The following is a 19,849-nucleotide window of genomic DNA, read 5'->3' as shown; positions in this document are numbered from 1 at the left end:
TAATTTAACTAATTCATCTAATAATAATAATTATATTCATTTTATCCTTGCCTATTTGCTATTTAATATTGTAATTATTTTCAATCTTCATATGAAAAGGAAATATTTTAAAACATATATGATAGTTTCTTGTATAGAATTTCCAATCTCCGAAAATTTTGAATAACGCTGGGCCCATAACGGTTTCTTAATATTGTTCTGAAGCTATTTTCTTGTGGCATTTTAAATTAATTACTATTTAACTGGGAATAAGCCACAATTAAGGGTTAAAATACGTTTATTGACGTTTCAATTTCCACTTCGGAAATCGTTCTCAAAATACAAACATTAGTAATATAAATATATAATATCATATATAAAGACTAATGTTTATATATGATAGTGCTAAAACATGGTTAATTTATCTAGTTTTTTTAGCCTAATTTTTGTCCACCTTTTCGGGTGAAGAAATCCACAGCACATGGTCGACCATACAATGATAACTGCAGCTGCTATTTAGAACCCAATGAGGATAGAAACATGAAAGTATCTAGATTCAACTACATCAGCAACTAACCACTACAAAGCTGCAATTCTATCCAGCTACTTGAAGACAACATCAGATGCAATAAATATAATTTAAAAATCTTTTTATGTAAAGCTATAGGCAAGATTTGTTGTTTGATTTTAATTTAATACTAAAATTTTCAATTTTTATATTTATTTATGTACAATAAATATGATTAGTTAATATCCTAGTTTATTTATATCCAAACTCATTTTTCATATTTACTTCTAAAATAATACTAAATATTCGTATATACATGAAAAGTGTGATAAACTTGTTTTATTAACCGATGAAAAATAATGTTTTGATCGTGTTTACACATATTTGTGGTTCTGACACCAGATAACTACAGAATTAGTGCAATTAATTTATTTTTATTCCTCGTACCAGACATCTAAAAAACAACTAAAAAATCATTACGAAATTTGATACAGATTATCGGCTTACCAATGATTGTAAACGAAAAAGTGAAACGAAGGAATATAACGTTTCATTCTGAACGTAATTTGCTACTTATCATTTGATAAAATGAATGCAGTTCTGTCATTCATTTTACTATTAGTAACTATCTACGAGAACTAACAAATGATAGCACAACTGATTATTCCCTCTGGAGAGCCACTGAGAAATTAAAACGACCGATCTTGCAAAATCGTCCATTAAGAAATACATATGGAAGCTGAGCAAACAGCAATTTAGAGAAAGCTAATAATTTTGCTGAATATTTCGAGGAAACATTTCAACCAAGTGAAGATTATTGAGTGGGGAAACGTCACATACGAAGAAGGTGAAATTAAACTAGTCACTCGAAACAACGTGTCCAACGAAATTAAAGAAAACATCAATCCTAGGAAAGCACCTGGGTTTGATTTAATTATGGGGAAATCTTAAAACAACTCCCTAGAAAAGCTATGGTAACATATCTTATAAATGCCTCATTCCGATTAAGATACATTCCCAAGATATGAAAACTACCAGAGGTCATAATGATCCTTAAACTTGGAAAGCAACCAAATACAGCATCATCGTACAGGCCGATTATTGCTGAAATGGTTGAAACCTCTCATAGATGCCAAGGCTAATACCATCACATCAATTTGGGTTTCGAGAAAGTCCATAAAATAACAGATATAATAGAGGTTTGTTCTGCTTTCTTCTTCGACGTGACGCAAGCTTTTGATATAGTAGGGCACGAAGGACGTCTTTCTTGGACCTGGACTGCATTTGCCTGCTATTTTCCCTTGTATAATATTTTGTAGCAATCTTTTGGGACTTGTCATTCCATATCCGAAATAGAATTATGTCAAGTAAATAAACAGAATTATTGGAACCATAAATTTCAGAAAGAGTTTTTAGGGTTAAGCAAGAAGAAGCCTACTCGGAATTAAAAGAAATCACTGCAGATGTACCACAAGGAAGTGTTATAGGACCAGTCCTGTACCTATTATACACTAGTGACATCCCTGAATTAGATCATAACACAATAGCTACCTTTGCTGATGATACTGCCGTGTTGACCGTAGATACGGATCATGAAGAAATAACAAGAAAAATACAAACCTATGTTAACAGACTTAACAACTGAACTAAATGCTGGCGAATAAAATTAAACGAAATGAAATCAGTGTAGATTAATTTTACAAACAAGAAAAAACAACATATCGAAATGAAACTAAAGGGACCGTAGACAACAACGTGTGTTCGCTGAATGGGCTCTAGATCAATTGGAAACTGACACTTTTGGATAAATGGGTAGGTCAACAAACAGAATGGTCGAATTTGGGACGATACCAATCCAGATGAGATCCAATAGCGTCCAATGCATCTCGAAAAAGAGACTGTTTGGTGTGAATTTTGGGCTAGCGGCGTCATCAGTTCATATTTTTACTAAACCTAATTTCATATTCACGAGTATGATTTTCAAGAATATTTTAAGTGTGTGACTCATTAAAGCTATCGTTTTGTGATCTGAACAGGTTATTGCACTTGACTTTTTGGGGATTGCTACAAAAGTCGATTGCAGCCATTGTATAGGGATCTTACAGTCTGATATATTAGATTAAAGGGTTCAAAAATTACATTGATAACATATTCATCAATGAGTTTTAACAATTCGATGTATTTTCAGTTCTTCTTTACGGGATAGATTCTTGGACACTAACCAAAGCCTCACTTAAACGACTGGGGGCTTTTGAGATGTGACTGGCTATATAAGAGTAGTGAAAATCACCTGAGTGGATCTTTGTACCAAACGGTAGACGCTATGGTCTATTGCAAATTATATTACAAGAAAAGTAATTTCCTAGCTCTATAATCTTACAAAGTGGTTTTCACTATCTTTTTTTTCGTCTTTTATGAGGGAGGTGGGATAATCAAAATGTTAGAAACATACCTCGGTCCTAGAAGGTGAGCACAACCGCCTTCCAACCTCAGTTATGCAGGATTCCTGCGACGTGGCAACGATGGTATTCGAGACTAGACGCAAGGGTTGTTCGGACAACACCGCCGTCAATGCCAGATATTTACCTGTTAAAAAAACACCCTCCTCAACCATGAGTTATCGGCCGGACCGCCTTGATTATATCACAACATCGGCACAGCATTCTGTGGTCTGTCGGTCTCTCATTCAAGCATAATTCTCACGCATTCTCGCATTTTCTCATTGCGACTGCTTAATCCTTATTTTCCCTCTTCCTTCCCGTTGATGTTAAATCTCGCTACTTGTTACTGTACCTTATTTTCTTGCTTCCTCCTGACATTTTTCAATATCCCACAGTTGGCAACACTGTCCCACATTTACAACTGACCAAGCATTGAAAACATAACCTTACTTTTTTCTGTCTTTTATTTGAGGGTGTTTTAGGATATTTTTCACCAAAATCGACAAGGAAACTAAGTTCCTGTAGTTGGCTGTATACCATATATTACAAAATTTTTAATAAAATCCTTTATAAAAAGGTATATAAAAACCCAGTCGGGCTATGTTAAATATACACAATGTTTTCGGAATAAATATTCCATCATCAGTGTACTAAAAAAGTATTTAACCACTTAATTAAAAAGAACATGAAATAATTTAAATTTTGACCAAGGTTAATGTAAAATGTGGTTAATACTTACAGGTTAATACATGAATGTAGCCACTAAATATGGGGGTAAAAGCCCTTTAAAAATTACCAATTGAAATTTAGTTTACATGTATAAAATTAAGATGGTAAAGTTACCGTTGGATTGGTAACATGGCGACATATGGACTCTACATTAAGTTGCAAGTCCTGACACGGTATGTCTACGAGGACTTTATGAAAGCAACTGATTGGAAATGACAAAAATTGTCATTTCACAATGCTACATTCATGTATTAACCTGTAAGTATTAACCACATTTTACATTAACCTTGGTCAAAATTTAAATTATTTCATGTTCTTTTTAATTAAGTGGTTAAATACTTTTTTAGGACACTGATGATGGAATATTTATTCCGAAAACGTTTTGTCTATTTAACATAGCCCGACTGGGTTTTTATATACCTTTTTATAAAGGATTTTATTAAAATTTTTTCACCAAGTTTGTGTTGTTTTGTATTATTTTGTGTTGTTTTCGGTAATTAGTGAGTTTGCTTCTTTTAATTCCAATATGGATATTACGCCTAGGAAGCGCAAAAAGATTATGACGTTAAGTAAACACACTTCTATGTCCAGAGAGAAATTGCAAGAAGCGTGGAGTGAATCAGGGGGGTAATGGATGCAAAAAGGTTAGGAAAATGCGGAAGAAAGATAGATGAAACTCACTTTATTTTCATCTACCAGTAGATGAAAGATTTTTACTTCGAAAGAGTGTACAGCATCAGGTGTAGTGAATCATGACTCAACTGTTCGGAAAAGACTTTTGGAGAATGATAGAAGGGCAATGCGTTAACAGAAAAACCAGCATCTAACTGAACGAATGAAGAAACGAAGGTTATTGTGGGCCAAAAAATACTCTAAGTGGACTGTAGACGACTGGATTTACGAATGAAACTCACTTTATAGTTCAGCTACAGCGGTCGAAATTCGTCAGGAAGTCTGACAACGAAAACCTTACATCATCTCGTATTAATCAAACCGTAAAACATCCAGTCAAACAAAATGTTTTGGGGATGTTTTTCATACATGAGTATTCGATCTTTGGTACCAATCGAAGGCATGATGAACAGCCAAAAATACAAATCCATGTTGGAACAGCGTTTGGACACAGAACTCCAAAAATGTCACCCCCAAGGAGGAGCGATTCTTCAACAGGACTCTACTACCTGTCACAATTCAAAGCAAATGATGGATTTTTTTCTAAAATAAGAAGATTAATGTTTGAGATTGGTCCACTAATTCGCCAGACCTGAACCCCATTGAGAATTTATGGACCATTTGCAAAGTTAGACTGCGCAAAATCGACTGTACTATAAAAATAAAAAATGATAGAAGCAGTCATTCAGGTTTGGTTTCGAGATGAAAGGATATCTGGGAACTGTCAGAAGCTCGTAGAATCTATGCCAAAACGAGTAAAAGCAGTAATTGCAGCCAAAGGGGGACATATTTCCTACTAAATGATGTAAGTTTTCCTTTATAGTTTTGTCAAAATATAATTTTTTCTAAATAAACTGTTTTTTCATTAAAACAGCTTATGATTCCATTATTTCGCACAGTACTGTAAGTTCGCTTGATCTTGCTAGTCCTAGTCACAGGCATATTGAGTTTGATTATCTGCTAATTTTACTAACCATAATTTACTGGGTTTATTTTATAGGCTGTTGCTTAATGTTTTTTTGCAGTTGATAGATTTATTTGGTTGTGTAGGTTTAAGCTCATTGATCTTTTTTTACTACAGGCTTACTGGGTTTACATATTGTCTGTTGTGTACTTCCCTCGATCTTGATGGCCATATAATTATTGGAACCCATTTTTTAAGTGTCTAATCTTACGATCCATAAGGTCATTAGCTTTACAAACAATTAGTATATGATTATGGTATATGTATTATGTTTAGAAAGGCTTTCACTGCTTTAGACAGCCCTGCTCTGGATCTAACCTAGTTAACTGTTTAAAAAAAATGTCTGTCCCGTTTTAATCTCTTCTACATTTACGCTCAAATAAAATAATTATGAATGTATTGGTTGTCGTAAATGTTGCAAACTTGTATTTTTTCAATACAAAGTTGGGTCATTTGTAAACGGAATAGTCTAGGTATTTCAAATAGATGCTCCTCACGCTTTTTGTTCTAAACAAATAATTTTATATTTATCTTCTAAAGAATTAATGATCCTCTTTAAGTTTATTATAATAGACACAAAATACAATACTTTCTAAAGTCCTTCAAAATAAAAGTTAATCTTTGTCAATAATAAACAACTTGATCACATGTCGTTTTGGACAAATTTTTGTTTGTTACCGAATCTTCTTAATGTGGCCCCCAATTATCATCCAACTTGTAAATATTTGTTTATTTTTGATATTGGACTTTTGTTTATTCTATTGAATAATAATTGACTGTTTATTTAAAGTTAAGTAAACATTGCGCGAAATTGTAATTAGAGATAAAAACTAAATGTCTCATTACCAAATATTAATTTTAAAGCTCCATTTCAATATTATTAATTTTAAAATAATAGTACGAGATCCCACTGTTACAGATCCCTACAATTAGGAGAATACATTGATAATAGGTTGCCAGTCAAAAAGTGGCCACAAATAGTTTTAATTCAATTAATGGTATTTAATTTTTCAACAAAAATTTCGTTCATTTATTTTTTAAATAAAATAAGTTGCTCATGACGTGTATGTATGTTTTATATTAAATTAAACCTATTTTTTTTTAATATGATAATATAAGGTTTCTGATGGTCGCAAGTTAGGGTTGTTAAAAGCCAGTTGTAAAAACGCGAGATATCAAAAATAAAAAAAGAACTAGCACGCAACGTCACTTGATCGACATGATTAGTGTCAGTTGTTTGAGTTTTTTAAGCATGCGCCAATAGAAAGTGTTCCGCATTGTTCGCATATCAGGAAATGATGCGATTGTTCGCCTATGAGCATTGTACTCAGTTGCCATTTTCTTCTCATTTAATTATATTTTATTAGTACATTCAATAATTAATGAAATTTAGTCGATTAATGGTTCTTTAAAAATTTTATTATTGAGTAATAATATGAATGTATGTACTTTTTAAACACTATAACTATAACATAAAAGAAATGTAAACACTCTATTCACTCTCATGGCATTTATTGTAGCATATTTGACATATTAAAACAGTTAAAGGATGGCAAAGTGGCAGGCCCTGATAATATACAAGCAGCATGAGTCATCTCCTGAAATCGTTCCTAAAGAAAAATCATATAAGAATCTACAAGCTGTGTGAAAGTCAAATTTTCCCCAACCAGTTCAGATTCACAAATGCTGTTGTTCTCAGTACAAGTTTTATTCCAGAGATGCAGAGACGTCAACTGCGACGTATACGCATGTCTGGTTGATTATGAGAAAACATTTGATCGAGTACAGCACGCCAAGATGATGCAAATACTAAAAGAAATAGGAATTAACAACCAAGATCTGAAAATAACTAGAAATCTTTACTAGAATCAGACAGCAAATCTCAGAGTTGAAGGTGAACACACTGACTATGTGAAAATCATGCGTGGAGTGAGGCAAGGCTGAATTTTGTCTCCTCTAATCTTCAATCTGTACTCTGAAAGAATATTTATCGAAGCTTTGCACGAAACTGAAAAAGGTATTCTACTTAATGGTTACCGGCTAAACAACATCAGATATGCTGATGACACCATAGTATTTGCGGACAACTTAGAAGATCTACAAGTTCTTATGAACAAAATCACGTATTACAGTCAACAATATGGACACAATATAAACGTTAACAAGACAAATCTTATGATAATTAGCAAGAAAAGGATAACAGAAGGTAAACTCTACATCAACCAATCCCCTGTAGAAAGAGTGACGCACTACAACTACCTCGGCACCATAATAAATGAAGAATGGACCAACAACTAGGAGATTAGAGCACGCATCGGAAAAGCTAGATCCACTTTCAATCGGATGGGAGCCTTCTTCAAGAGTCACAACCTCTCTCTTGATACAAAAGTAAAAATGCTGCGATGCTACGTCTTCTTTGTCCTTTTTTTTATGGTGTTGAATCGTGGACCTTGAACGAAGATATGTGCAGAAAACTGGAAGCATTTGAGATGTGGCTATATTGGAGAATGCTTAAGATCCCGTGGACTGACCGAGTCACAAATGAGGAGGTCCTCAGAAGAATGAATAAGAGCCGAGAGGTACTGACCACCATCAAATCTCGAAAGTTACAGTTCTTCGGACATATTATGCGAAATTAATCCGAATGGGCTCATTTTTCGAAACCAATATAGATGAGAAGATCACGAAAAAGTCACTGGTGTGGATTTTAGGTTGGCGGGTTAATCGATCCATATTTGTTTGAGAACGGAATTGACTAGAACATAACCGTTCACAGCAAGTGCTACAGGTCGATAATTACAAACTTCTTTTGGCCTAACTTGGATAATATCGACACAAATGACATGTGGTTTCAAAGGTATGGTGCTACGTGCTACAATGGACATTCTAACGAGCGACTTGTTGTAAGGTTTAAGCGAACAAGCTACCAACTACAGCGGCCCTCAAAGCTAATATAAACCAGGCCATCAGTCTTATTCAGCCTGATTTATAAGCCAGAGGTATAAAAAATTACACATTTCAGATGCGCGCCATCATTACTATAGAGAAAAAAGTAATACAACGCCAGTATGGAAGCTTCGCTTCACAAATAATTCGTGAATTATTTCACACTTATGTAAAGATCCAACAGACAGACTGTATATGTAATTATGAAAATATAATATACATAATGATTAAACAAGTATCAATATAAGCTTCAAGAACACTGAAATACACTATCCAAATAGTTTTTGCGAAACGGCGACTGAAGTGTTGAAAAAAAAATAATGATGAAAACTTACCGAAAGGTGCCCAATCACACCAATTGCTTGGTTCATTCGAATCTGGCGGTACGAGATTGCTGCAATTTCTATGTAACACTGCTTTCACTACTGAAATGGGTTTTCTTGATAGATGATAGCACATATATGATATATATGTTAGAAATATCACGCTCACACGATAACTGAAATTAAAAATAAAAAACAATTTAAGTGCTTATGCTTATATCTAGTTACGAATTATTAAATGGTCCAACTTGTCAAAACAACACCATATGTATTCTAAAACCACATAAAAATCAAAATATATATGTTAAACACAATATTAAAACATTGGTATAACATATTCATTTTACAAATTCCCAATCGTCAATAGAACCACGTGTAAGCCAAACAGGGTCGTAGAGATGTACAACCTATGTATCATATGATTTTTAAAAATATTTACTTTTGAAACTGTGTAAGAATTTCTTGAAATTTAATCATTATATCACAATTAAACTAAACTCTAAAAAATAACACTACCAGTAAGTAACTTAACAATAAGTATAACATAAATATAACACAATATATTAACTTAAAAATCCACAGGATACAATTTTAATTTAAAATTATGGCAAGTTGGGATCTGTACCATGAGAATCTGTCTCGCTTAAGGTAATAAATTATATTTAATAGCCTCTTGACCAATGAGACAGCGAATATCAAAATGGAATATCAACAAATGCTAATGTTTGATGATGATGGGAATTTGGTAAACGAATGAACTTTAGGGGCATTATGTTATTACAGAAAATAGATAAAGAAAATAATTTGGTATAGACATATCTAAAAACTAGGGAACTAAAAGCAATAACATCCTCTGAGTTTCTTAGTATGATGAAATCAATTTAGTTGCTTTATATTAAGTGACAGTCAGATGGCTACATAATGATGACCTGAAAGTAGGGTCACTTGTCAGTATTACTTCATTTACCAGTTACATATAAGATGCTATGTATTATTTGCTATGTATTTTTTGAAACATTAAAGCACTTTATAAAATATCATCCCTATTTGTTTAACATCCTTAAAAACACTGTTATATTAAGAAGAAAAAACGTTTTTTACACTTACCATAGTTCCCTATTAAAATGAAACCTTGGACAACAAGTATCAGTCAACTTCTGTAAAAATCGTACTCCCAATGGAACATTCGAGTGCACATTCATTTTAGATTTCTTCTTGTTAGGTTTAAATCTGTATCCCAAAATTGAAGGCATAAATCTGAAAGCAAACTTTAACTTAGTCTAGATATCATTGGAAATATTTGTCAGAAAACACCAGGTTTTCTTACTATAAGTAGATCATGATAGTTTCGATATTGTTGATGATTGAATGCTCAATTTTATCTAAATAACATTTATAAGTAATTCAAAGGTACCATAACAATATTTTTAGTGCTATACATCTCAGAAGTAACAGCTAGAGTTGATGAATAAAGGAAAAAGACAATAACAAATGAAAGAGATGTTAGTGTCAATATAGGTATAAAAACAACAAAGCATAACTGAAACTGATAAATGTTTATAAATTAAACACTTCATATAGCACTTTGTGAGGTCAAATGAGTGATAATTTCTTATAACCAACCACCAACAACCTTTGATTTTCTGACAAATTACATACATTTAACATTTCAATTAACATCTTATTTTAATCAACAGGATTATTTTAACTTAAATATTTTACTTGTCTTATTTAATAGTTATATGTTAAATAAATGTTTATTTAGAACAATTAACAAAGACAAACAATTTGTTTTTGAAGAAAGAAAGTATATCCTTGGTAGTATTTAAATCTTGTACAAGCATGGATCAAACACCTACTCACTGATATTTTAAAGTATTGATATGAGCCAGTGATTTAGTTTTAAATTCAATTAAAACATATGTTATTTTTAAACAAATAATAAACGCATAAACAAAGAAAACAAGAATTATGTATCCTCAAACTAAATAAAAAACATTTATAAAAACTTACATGATATTTCTATACAAATTTAAGTAGACTGCCTTTAAAATTCTTGTGGATTTTCATTGCCATGTAGTAATATGTAAATCAAACTTTTTAAAAATTATACTCGACGAATAGTAACAAAGAACATTACTTGTGTTATTACCACTCACTACTTCACTAATCATTTAATTTTTGATGACATGTACGGTGATTGAATCAAATAGACCAATAACAGTCACGTGACTTTGGCACTTTTGTCAAAATATACGGGTTGATTTGATATTTAAAATTATAGGGGGGAGACTATCCCTACAAATAACCAGCATTATTCTGAGTAATTGTTTATTATTTAAGTGCTATTTATATAATAAACAAACTTACTGAGAAAGGATCATAATGTTTTTGTATGAACTGATAATAATGCAGAAGAGAAGTTATAAAATTATATGTCGTGTCTTCTTCCACTTTTCTGTAAAAACATTTTTTATAATAGTGTATTATAAATACTTCATTCAACTATTAACGATCGGGTAAGAATGGAATATTTGAAACAATCTCAACTGTAAATTTTTATACGTTTTGTATGTTGTAATGTAAATCTCGATATGTATCCCCAGGTAAAATTTGTTTATTTCATTTTCGTGTTTTTCTGTTAATACTTTTGTACTTTAATATCCAAAATTAAAAGCAAACACTGTACCATATAAGTACATATATATGGATTTCAAATTTTAAAAAGAAAGAGTAGAACATATAAATGTTTATCTACTTTTTGGCACTTTAGAGTAGGCAACATATATTACGTACTAATTGGTTATTACAACACAGAATAAGAAAATAGTTTCTTATTCACCAAACTTTAAAAAAGTTGCAATTAAACAGAGTTGCTTTAATAAAGTCCTCGTAGACACCGTCTCAGGACTTGCAACTTAATGTAGAGTCATATGTCGCCATGTTACCAATCCAACGGTAACTTTATCATCTTAATTTTAAACATAATGTAAACTTAATTTCATTTAGTAATTTTTAAAGGGTTTTTACCCCCATATTTAGTGGCTACATTCATGTATTAACCTGACACTGATGATGGAATACTTATTCCGAAAACGTTTTGTCTATTTAACATAGCCCGACTGGGTTTTTATATACCTTTTTATAAAGGATTTTATTAAAAAATTTTCTCCAATATCGTACTGAGAGAGGGCGCGGTTATTATGACGTAACCATTGCCTGATTTCTTCGGTATAGTATGTCTTGAGCGTTCCCATGAAAGTTTTGTCTAGCGGTTGCAGTTTGTGTGTTGAATGTGGAGGTAATGAAATTATAACTATGTTATTCTCCCTTACCAGATTGATCACATCTAAATTGCGAGTATGGCTGTAGTGTCCATCCAATATAAGAAGTACAGGAAACTCTTTAGTGGGTTTAACGGTATCTATGAAGTGTTTAAACCAGTGTGTAAATAAATTAGACTGCATCCAACCACTATGATGAACGACTGCTATCGATCCCGGAGGAGCACCTTTCATGAGTTGCACATTCATATTCTTTCTTGGGAAGATTAACATGGGTGGGATAAAATTCCCTCCAGCACTCATATATGCAATTAAAGTGATTAATGATCATCTCTCAGCCGAAGTCAGCGATGCGATTTGTCTCTTTCCTTTGCGCCCCACTATTGCTGCAATTTTATTTTGCACAATGGTTATGCCTGTTTCATCTACGTTGTAAACCTGATTACTGGAAAAATTGTATTTATCATATGCTGTTTCCAGATGATCAAAAAATATTTGAACATTCTCTTTGTTAATGCTAGCTGCCCGTCCAAAAGACGTTCCAGTTAGCCAGATTAAATGCCATTCGTTTGATATCAGTCCGCGTTAAACCATAGAATTTCGCTTCCATTTGAAGGATATAGTCCACCAAACATTTTTCTAAATCTGTGATAAGAATAGTTCTTCTTCCCAGTTTCGTAAGTACTGCTTCATCTGGACTCAGTTCAGTCATTTTTGCTCGGGATATTATAAGTTTTAGCTGCTTTTAATGTACCCATCGTTTTATCTCTCACAGATTTCATGCTATCTGGATCCCAAGACTTTCGTTGTTTTGGACTTACAACACTTTTTTAGGCATTCTGAAAAGAAAAACACCCTGTAGACTAAACTGATACAAATATGGGCTAGCTCATATTTGTAGCACCATGCTAGCCCATATTGCAACACAACCAAACATATATTCAAATATTAATAACTAAAATGCAACACAAATTAAAAGAAAAAGTCGAAAATATTATGAAAATATCAGCCTTTCGCTTACGATGTGTGATAAAATATTAAATTAATTCTTAGTTTTCGCCGAAAAAAAAAAAAAAAATTGAAGTAAAAACATAGGTACCTGAAAAATGTCTTGAACAGCATCAACACTAACATGTGATTGTTTCAACAGTCACTGGACCTATGGACCACTGGATTCTCATGTAAAGTCGCGTACAGATATACGAGCCAAACGGTATACGTACCGTACGCGTACAAATCCTTGAAAATATATTTACATCGTACTGATCGCATACTTATCTCGATCCATTGAAAGCGATAAAACCAACAACGAACACACATGTGCGAAATGATTCATTTTATTTATAATTTGGGTACTGATTTATTGTGTACAAAAATAAAAATTGTATGTACAATAATCAGTTTACTGTTTTCTCAAGGAAGGAACACGTCATTCACACAATGTCGATTTGATGAGACAATAAGAATGTTCGCTGCGTCTAGTAGCGCCGTCCAAACTGAAAGACGAGCTTCTTTTGAAGTCGTGGAATAAACCGCAACAATTTGGTTCGCGACGGGTCACGATGAAACAGTACGCAAGCGTTTTTTTCTGCCGTACACATTAACGAATATAGCGTTCACAAACGGTTCGCGAACAGTTTTGCTCGCATATGTGTACCCAGCTTTACAGACCCAAACTTGCCAGTCTGTTTAAATTCAAATCGTAGCGTGTTGCTTTTTTATTCAAAATGTTTATTTTGTTATGTATCTGTCAATTAATGAATATTTTATTTTAGCACATTTTCCTGCAAGGGAACAATAATTTTTGCTCACAGTGATTAAATTTCAAGAAATTCTGACACTAATAGTTTCAAAAGTAAATATTTTTAAAAATCATATAATATATCTCAGTACGACCCTGTTTGACTTTCACGTGCGTTTGTTGACGGATGGGAGTATGTAAAACGAATGTAGTTTAGTCAAGCTATTGACGTATAGATGGTGGTGTGTATTTCATATTAATTGCGATAGCCCATATTTTTACCTTATCCTCTACCCTGTCCCAAAAATCTGAATGAATGCTTATTTGAAACAATCAACTAGTTACTAGTTTACGAAAAACGGTTCCGATAAAAATGTCAACGACCCACCTTTAGCCCCTCAGCTATAAGGTGGATCGGAACTAGAGATATGTAAAATATCTCTGATCGGAACTAATAGTCTCACTAATGGGCAATAGGCGTCTATTAAAAATAAGGAGAGGAGACCAAGGGGAAATATGATTGTTATCTTTGTCTATTCGCTGAAAATATGATTTTATATCTGTGTTAGATATCCTGTTAAATTTTACCATACCGACCATAAACTTTTACCTACACTGTATAGGTATATCACTTAATTTAATCTAAAATTGTAGTTGGGCTTCTTTGCCTTTCAGCTCTGAAACAACTAGGCTTATAGACCAGTGTCGATCTGTTTTTAAAATGAAAAAAATGAACCATTCGGATATGGAAGCTCTAAAACGTTAGTAAATACGAGGTTAAATAAGAGTTCAATTTTCCACCACCAGAGTCCCGTGGACATTATAAACCTATCATGTTTAGGGATGAAAAACAGTTTTCTATGTATAACGTCGTAACTTGTGGTTTCAAAGAAGAATGTTAAATGCAAAAGTTATCGAGAATAAAAAAATCTACAACTTTTATATATTTTTTTACATAACCTCAAAATTTCAGAGAAAAAACACGTTTTTCACTTTTTTCTGTCAAAGGCATAAATAAAAATCTACAACTTTTATATATTTGAATGTAAAAAATAATTTTTGGCTTATACCTAGCGATACTTAGCGTAAATCGTGTTAATAAAATAAGAAGAAAAAGATAGTGTCGGTAATTGAATGAACTACAATTCACTACGTTCCCTCAGTATGACAGAGAAAACTGATGCAAACCGTCCTTGGATCTCTGTCTAATGGGCCGAGTTTAGCGACCACGTGACCTTAGCATTGGTCATTTAGGTCACGTGGTCGATAAACTTGGAAAATTAGAAAGAGATGCAGGTACTGCTTTGTGCAGCGGCGGCCGGCCAGGTGAAGTAGGTGAAGGTGAGGTTCACCACAAAAATATAATTAAATTGAGACGAATAAATAAAAAATGAAAACAACATTATTATATCTAAATTCTGAAATCAATTATTTATTCTCTTTTAATTAATCTAAAAATTAAAAAAGACAACTTGACGGTCAAGTCCTGACCTGTGTCACTAGCCGTGTATAATAGGATTCAGGAAGAGGTGAATATAATTTTTGAAATGCAAAATCCATCTGCATCAGCGTTCACGGTTGCCATGGCAACGTGACGTCAGCCTATCCTTAGTGATAGCTGAGAAAACTGGAAGTGCAGTTCCGCTTAAAAATATATTATTCGTCTTCACCCACTGTTGGATGTGTATTTGGTATTCCTATTTTTCGGAAATTTCTCTAAGAGACAATATTTTGAAATTTAGTCCATTATATAGATATTTTTATATAGTATAGTGTATAGTATAGTATTTATTAGTTTAGTTTAGTCACAATATTAATTTTATTTGTTTAGTGCACTTTATTAATACATTTCTCTGTGGTTTGTTTCGGATTTCGGATATAAAGTGTTCTCGTGGATTTCGTTTGGACCAAAATAATTTTAGAGAGACTTGAATCCAATTAATGACTTCTTCTTCTTCTTCCTATGCCGTCTCCATTAACGGAGGTTGGCGACCACATTTCTAAAAATTTCTCTGTCTTTTGCAACGTGGAATAAATCGTCTACAGTCATGTTTGTCCAGTCTCAAATATTTCGCAGCCATGATTTCCTCTTTCTACCTATTCCCTTTTTGCCATCGACTCTACCCTGCATGATGACCTGCAGAAGACTATATTAAATGGTGGCTAAATTAATGACTTGGTGTGTAATATATTAGAGACTCCATTTAGGCATTGGAAAAATAAAGATAAAAGGGATGTTCTTTTACATTGTCGACCAACCAGTATTTTAAACATCTGCGTCTGATCCAGAGTGGTCGGCTGCAATCAGCATCTGACTTAGATTGGGTGGCTGAATCGAAACTCACCAACCCCAGGCGTGGTGTTTTAATCGCCAAAAACCCTCAATGAAATGTCGAGGTTCAGAACTAAAATACCCCAGGCAAGCAGAACTGAACAAGAAAAACTGTTTTCAAGTTATTAGGGCCATAAACTCTAAACATTTTTTTAACGAATTTTTTATGAGATTTGGGCGCGAAGTAGGTACCAAAACTCCTTTTGGCTCAGGCAAGCTTTCCTCATCTTCACTACTTTTTTAGGCCACGAGCCGCCGCTGGCTTTGTGTATCAGTTTTCTCTGTCGCATTGGGTGAACGGTCTGGTGTTGGAACGATCTATATATCTTGTATTATATGCATCGAGTTAGAATCTGAACTCGATGATTATATGTGTACCCATGTATATTTTTGAGGTTATGCAGCTAGAATCATAAAACTCAGTGAATAACAATAGATATATAGGCCACTTTTAAATAGTATGTAAATATACGATAGAAACTACAAAAATTATAAGAGACTTACCTTAATTCCACCAAAGAAAATACAGTAATCAATTTCACAACTAAATACTTTGTTAATGCTTCTTTATTTCGTTCCGATGTAAGTCTGTAAATCTGTGATGTAAGCTTCACCTTCTTCTTCTACGGTACTACAGCCCAAAGTGAGCCTTAGCCTCCTTTATTTTTTGCTTCCACCCTTGCTTATCTGTGGCTGATCTTCTCCATACACGGACTCCTAAAAGGGCTTGTGCGTCGCTGTTTACTGTGTCTTCCCAGAGCTTTCTTGGCTTTCCAACCGGTCTCTTTCCCTGAATTCTAGCATTTAATGCTCTTTTTGGTAGCCTGTCTCTCATTCTTATCACATGTCCGGCCCATTTCAATCTTTGTATTCTAATGAAGTCTGACAGTGGTGCTTCCTTATAAAGTTGATAAAGCTCGTTGTATCGACTTCTGAAGATTTCGTTTTCCCTCACAGGTCCTAGTATTCTCTTCAGTACTTTCCTTTCGACTGTGTCGAGTTTGCTTTTGGATGTTTCTTTCAGGACCCATATTTCACTGGGTTTTATAGATTCTCATCTTCGTATTTCGGTGGATATTTTTAGACCGAAATATACGGGATAGGGCAAAATAAGCCCTGTTTTCCTGTGTTATTCTCTTTCGTATTTTTCCATCTTCTGATCCGTCGGCATATATTTCTACTTCCAGGTATGTAAACTTTCCAACCGTTTCAATGTCATCTTCATGTATAATGTTTTGTGGGGCTATCCTATATCATTATTTTTGCGTGGCAGCCGTAGCTCAGTGGCTATGTTACTGGCTTAACAAGCTGAAGGACCCGGGTTCGAACCCCGGCACCGACAAAATTTTCAATTTCTAATTTAACTGAGCTGCCACCGTGCTTCGGAGGGCACGTAAAGCCGTCGGTCCCGGCTGCGAAAGTAGTCGTTAAGTCATGTTAGGGGCGCTTGCGCGACCTGAAAACCCTAACACTAGACCTTAGCCAGAAGGTTACACGAACTTTACTTTTATTATTTTTGTTTTTTCTGTATTAATTTCCAGACCTAGTCTTTTTGTTTGCGTTTGTAACTCTGCGTATGTTTCCTGTGCTCCCGTTGATGTTCTACTCATAATATTAATATCATCGGCATAAGCGGCCAGTTGAACCGTTCGGTTGGTCAGTAGGTTTCCTCGTCCAGTTTGCCTAACCGGATACTCTAGTGCCAGGTTAAACTAAGTTGGGGCCAGCCCATCTCCTTGCTTTAGTCCTTACGAAATTTTGAAAAAGTCTGTCCGGTGGATTTGTATTCGTACACATGCTTGAGTTTCATCCATTGTGGTTTTAATGTGTCTAATAAGCTTGTGTGGTATTGCCAATCAGCCAATATATTGTAGATTTTATAACTCCGCCTGTGGTGACAAAAAATGGGTAGATCGAGTAGCTCATGAGTCACCACTGCCGGTCCTAAGCCCGGGTAAAGGAGGAAGGTTGGGCAATAGGCTGACAACCCACTCCCTGAAAAAACACACTGTTACGAAACCTGAACCTTTGCCTCAGAATATAGGACGGAACTTTCGGAAACGACTGAAGCTACGAAACATGGACTATATATTTGGAAACTGGAATGTGAGCACACTAAATAAACCAGGAGCTCAAATCGCACATCTGCAAGAACTAAAAAGATATAAGCTCATGATTACTGTTCTTCAGGAGACAAGATGGCTGGGGAAAGGTGTCAGGGATACTAAAACGCACACAATTCTATATACTGGAAAGGAACAAGGAAGCAAAGAATGTGGAGTTGCATTTGTGGTGGATAATGATTTTAAGTCAAAAATCATAGACTTCCAGGCAGTCAGTCAAAATATATGCAAGTTAAGAATTTGCACCCACTTCTTCGACCTAACAATGATAAACATTCACTGCCCAACAGAAGAAAAAGAACAACATACAAAGGAAGGCTTCTACCAACAGCTGACAATACGCCCAAAAATGACATCAAGATTATAATGGGGGATATGAATGCTAAAATAGGCAAGGAGTCGCAGTTCTATGCCATAACAGGAAAACACCCACTGCGCAATGAAACAAGCGAGAATGGGGAGCTTTTGATACATTTTGCCACCAGTAAAAACATGGTTATAAGTTCCCCATATAAAGACATACACAAAATGACATGGATTTCACCAGATGGAACCACAACTAATCAAATCGACCATGTACTGATAGACAAAAGGGCAGCCAGTAGTATTTCAGATGTGAGAACACGACGAGGAGCATGCTGCGGATCCACTTTTACTCCAAACCAAATTTAGATGCAGAGTTAACAAAGAAACGAAAGACAAACAGAACAAACAAACTGGACCTGGAAAAACTGAAGATTCAGGAATGTAAAGAGAAGTTAGAAGAAGAAGTCGTAAATGAGTTAAGGACGCTAGAACTGTACTCCATAGAGGGCAAATGGAATAATATCAAAATAGCAGTACTGACAGCGGCAGCGTCCACCCTGGGAAACAAGAAAAAGGCGAGAAGAGGAGCATGGTTCGATGACGAGTGCAGACAAGCGCAATAGAGGAAAGAAATGAAACACACAAAATGTATATAACAAGAAGAACACGGAAAAGACGAACATCATGTGAAGTCGCAAGATGGAAAGCAGAAAAGATATGTAAAAATAAAAAAAGGGCCTATGAAAATGGACAAATAGAAAAAATGGAAGAAAATTTCAAAAACAACGAAATTAGAGGGGCTTATGAATACCTAAAAAAGATAAGAAGTCGGTATAAACCTCAAATAAGTCTATGTAAAGATGAGAGTGGGCAAATAATCTGTGACCAACAGAAAGTCACAGAAACCTGGAAGCATTATTTTCAGACCCTACTTGGTACACAAGTAGACATGTCAGATGAAATGGGTACGAACTACGTAGAAGAGAATGAAGTATAGAATAAGAATAGAAGCTTCAACCATAGAAGAAGTTCTCGAAGCTATTAAGGCCCAGAAAAACAATAAAGCCCCGGGAGTTGACCAATACAGAATTGTATATGGTAAATGGTGACCACATCCTCATCAAAGATATATGGCAAGAAGAGAAAATACCCGACGACTGGAAGAAAAGTATAGTATGTCCGATCTATAAACAAGGAGATAAATTCCAGTGCAAAATCTATCGTGGACTTTCTCTACTATGTACACCATATAAAGTCCTCACGTATATTATAAACCAGCGGCTCCAACCACTAGCAGAAAATATTACTGGAGAGTATCAGACGGGCTTCTGACGGGGAAGATCGACACTGGATCAAATATTTACAGTCAAACAGATCTTGAGTAAATCATGGGAACATGACATTGATGTTCACAACGTGTTTGTAGACTTCAAACAGGCAAGCTTCACCTTAGTATAGTAATATTCCACTAAAAATACTAACTAATACTCAAAAACGGTAA

General features: G+C 34.3%; 1 protein-coding gene across 3 annotated transcripts in view; it reads right to left on the bottom strand.

Moving 5' to 3' along the window:
- MFS16 (major facilitator superfamily transporter 16) overlaps positions 1 to 10,801 on the bottom strand; it is a 52,877-nt gene extending 42,076 nt beyond the window's left edge. The window contains exons 1-3 of one of the 3 annotated variants that reach the window (XM_072525724.1): positions 10,576 to 10,801; positions 9,670 to 9,819; positions 8,575 to 8,738 (exon numbers count right to left, since the gene is read on the bottom strand). In XM_072525724.1, the coding sequence (XP_072381825.1) occupies positions 8,575 to 8,738; positions 9,670 to 9,815 (310 nt within the window). In that variant the 5' untranslated portion in view covers positions 9,816 to 9,819; positions 10,576 to 10,801. Of the gene's footprint in view, positions 1 to 8,574; positions 8,739 to 9,669; positions 9,820 to 9,976; positions 10,161 to 10,575 lie in introns of those variants that run through there. The other 2 variants (XM_072525726.1, XM_072525725.1) reach the window with 2 other exon arrangements.
- Positions 10,802 to 19,849: the final 9,048 nt, after the last annotated feature.

The sequence above is a fragment of the Diabrotica undecimpunctata genome, chromosome 3, assembly GCF_040954645.1.
Source record: "Diabrotica undecimpunctata isolate CICGRU chromosome 3, icDiaUnde3, whole genome shotgun sequence".
Lineage (NCBI taxonomy): Eukaryota > Metazoa > Arthropoda > Insecta > Coleoptera > Chrysomelidae > Diabrotica > Diabrotica undecimpunctata.
Note: the sequence above shows the minus strand (reverse complement) of the source record. Positions and strands in the feature narration are given on the sequence as shown.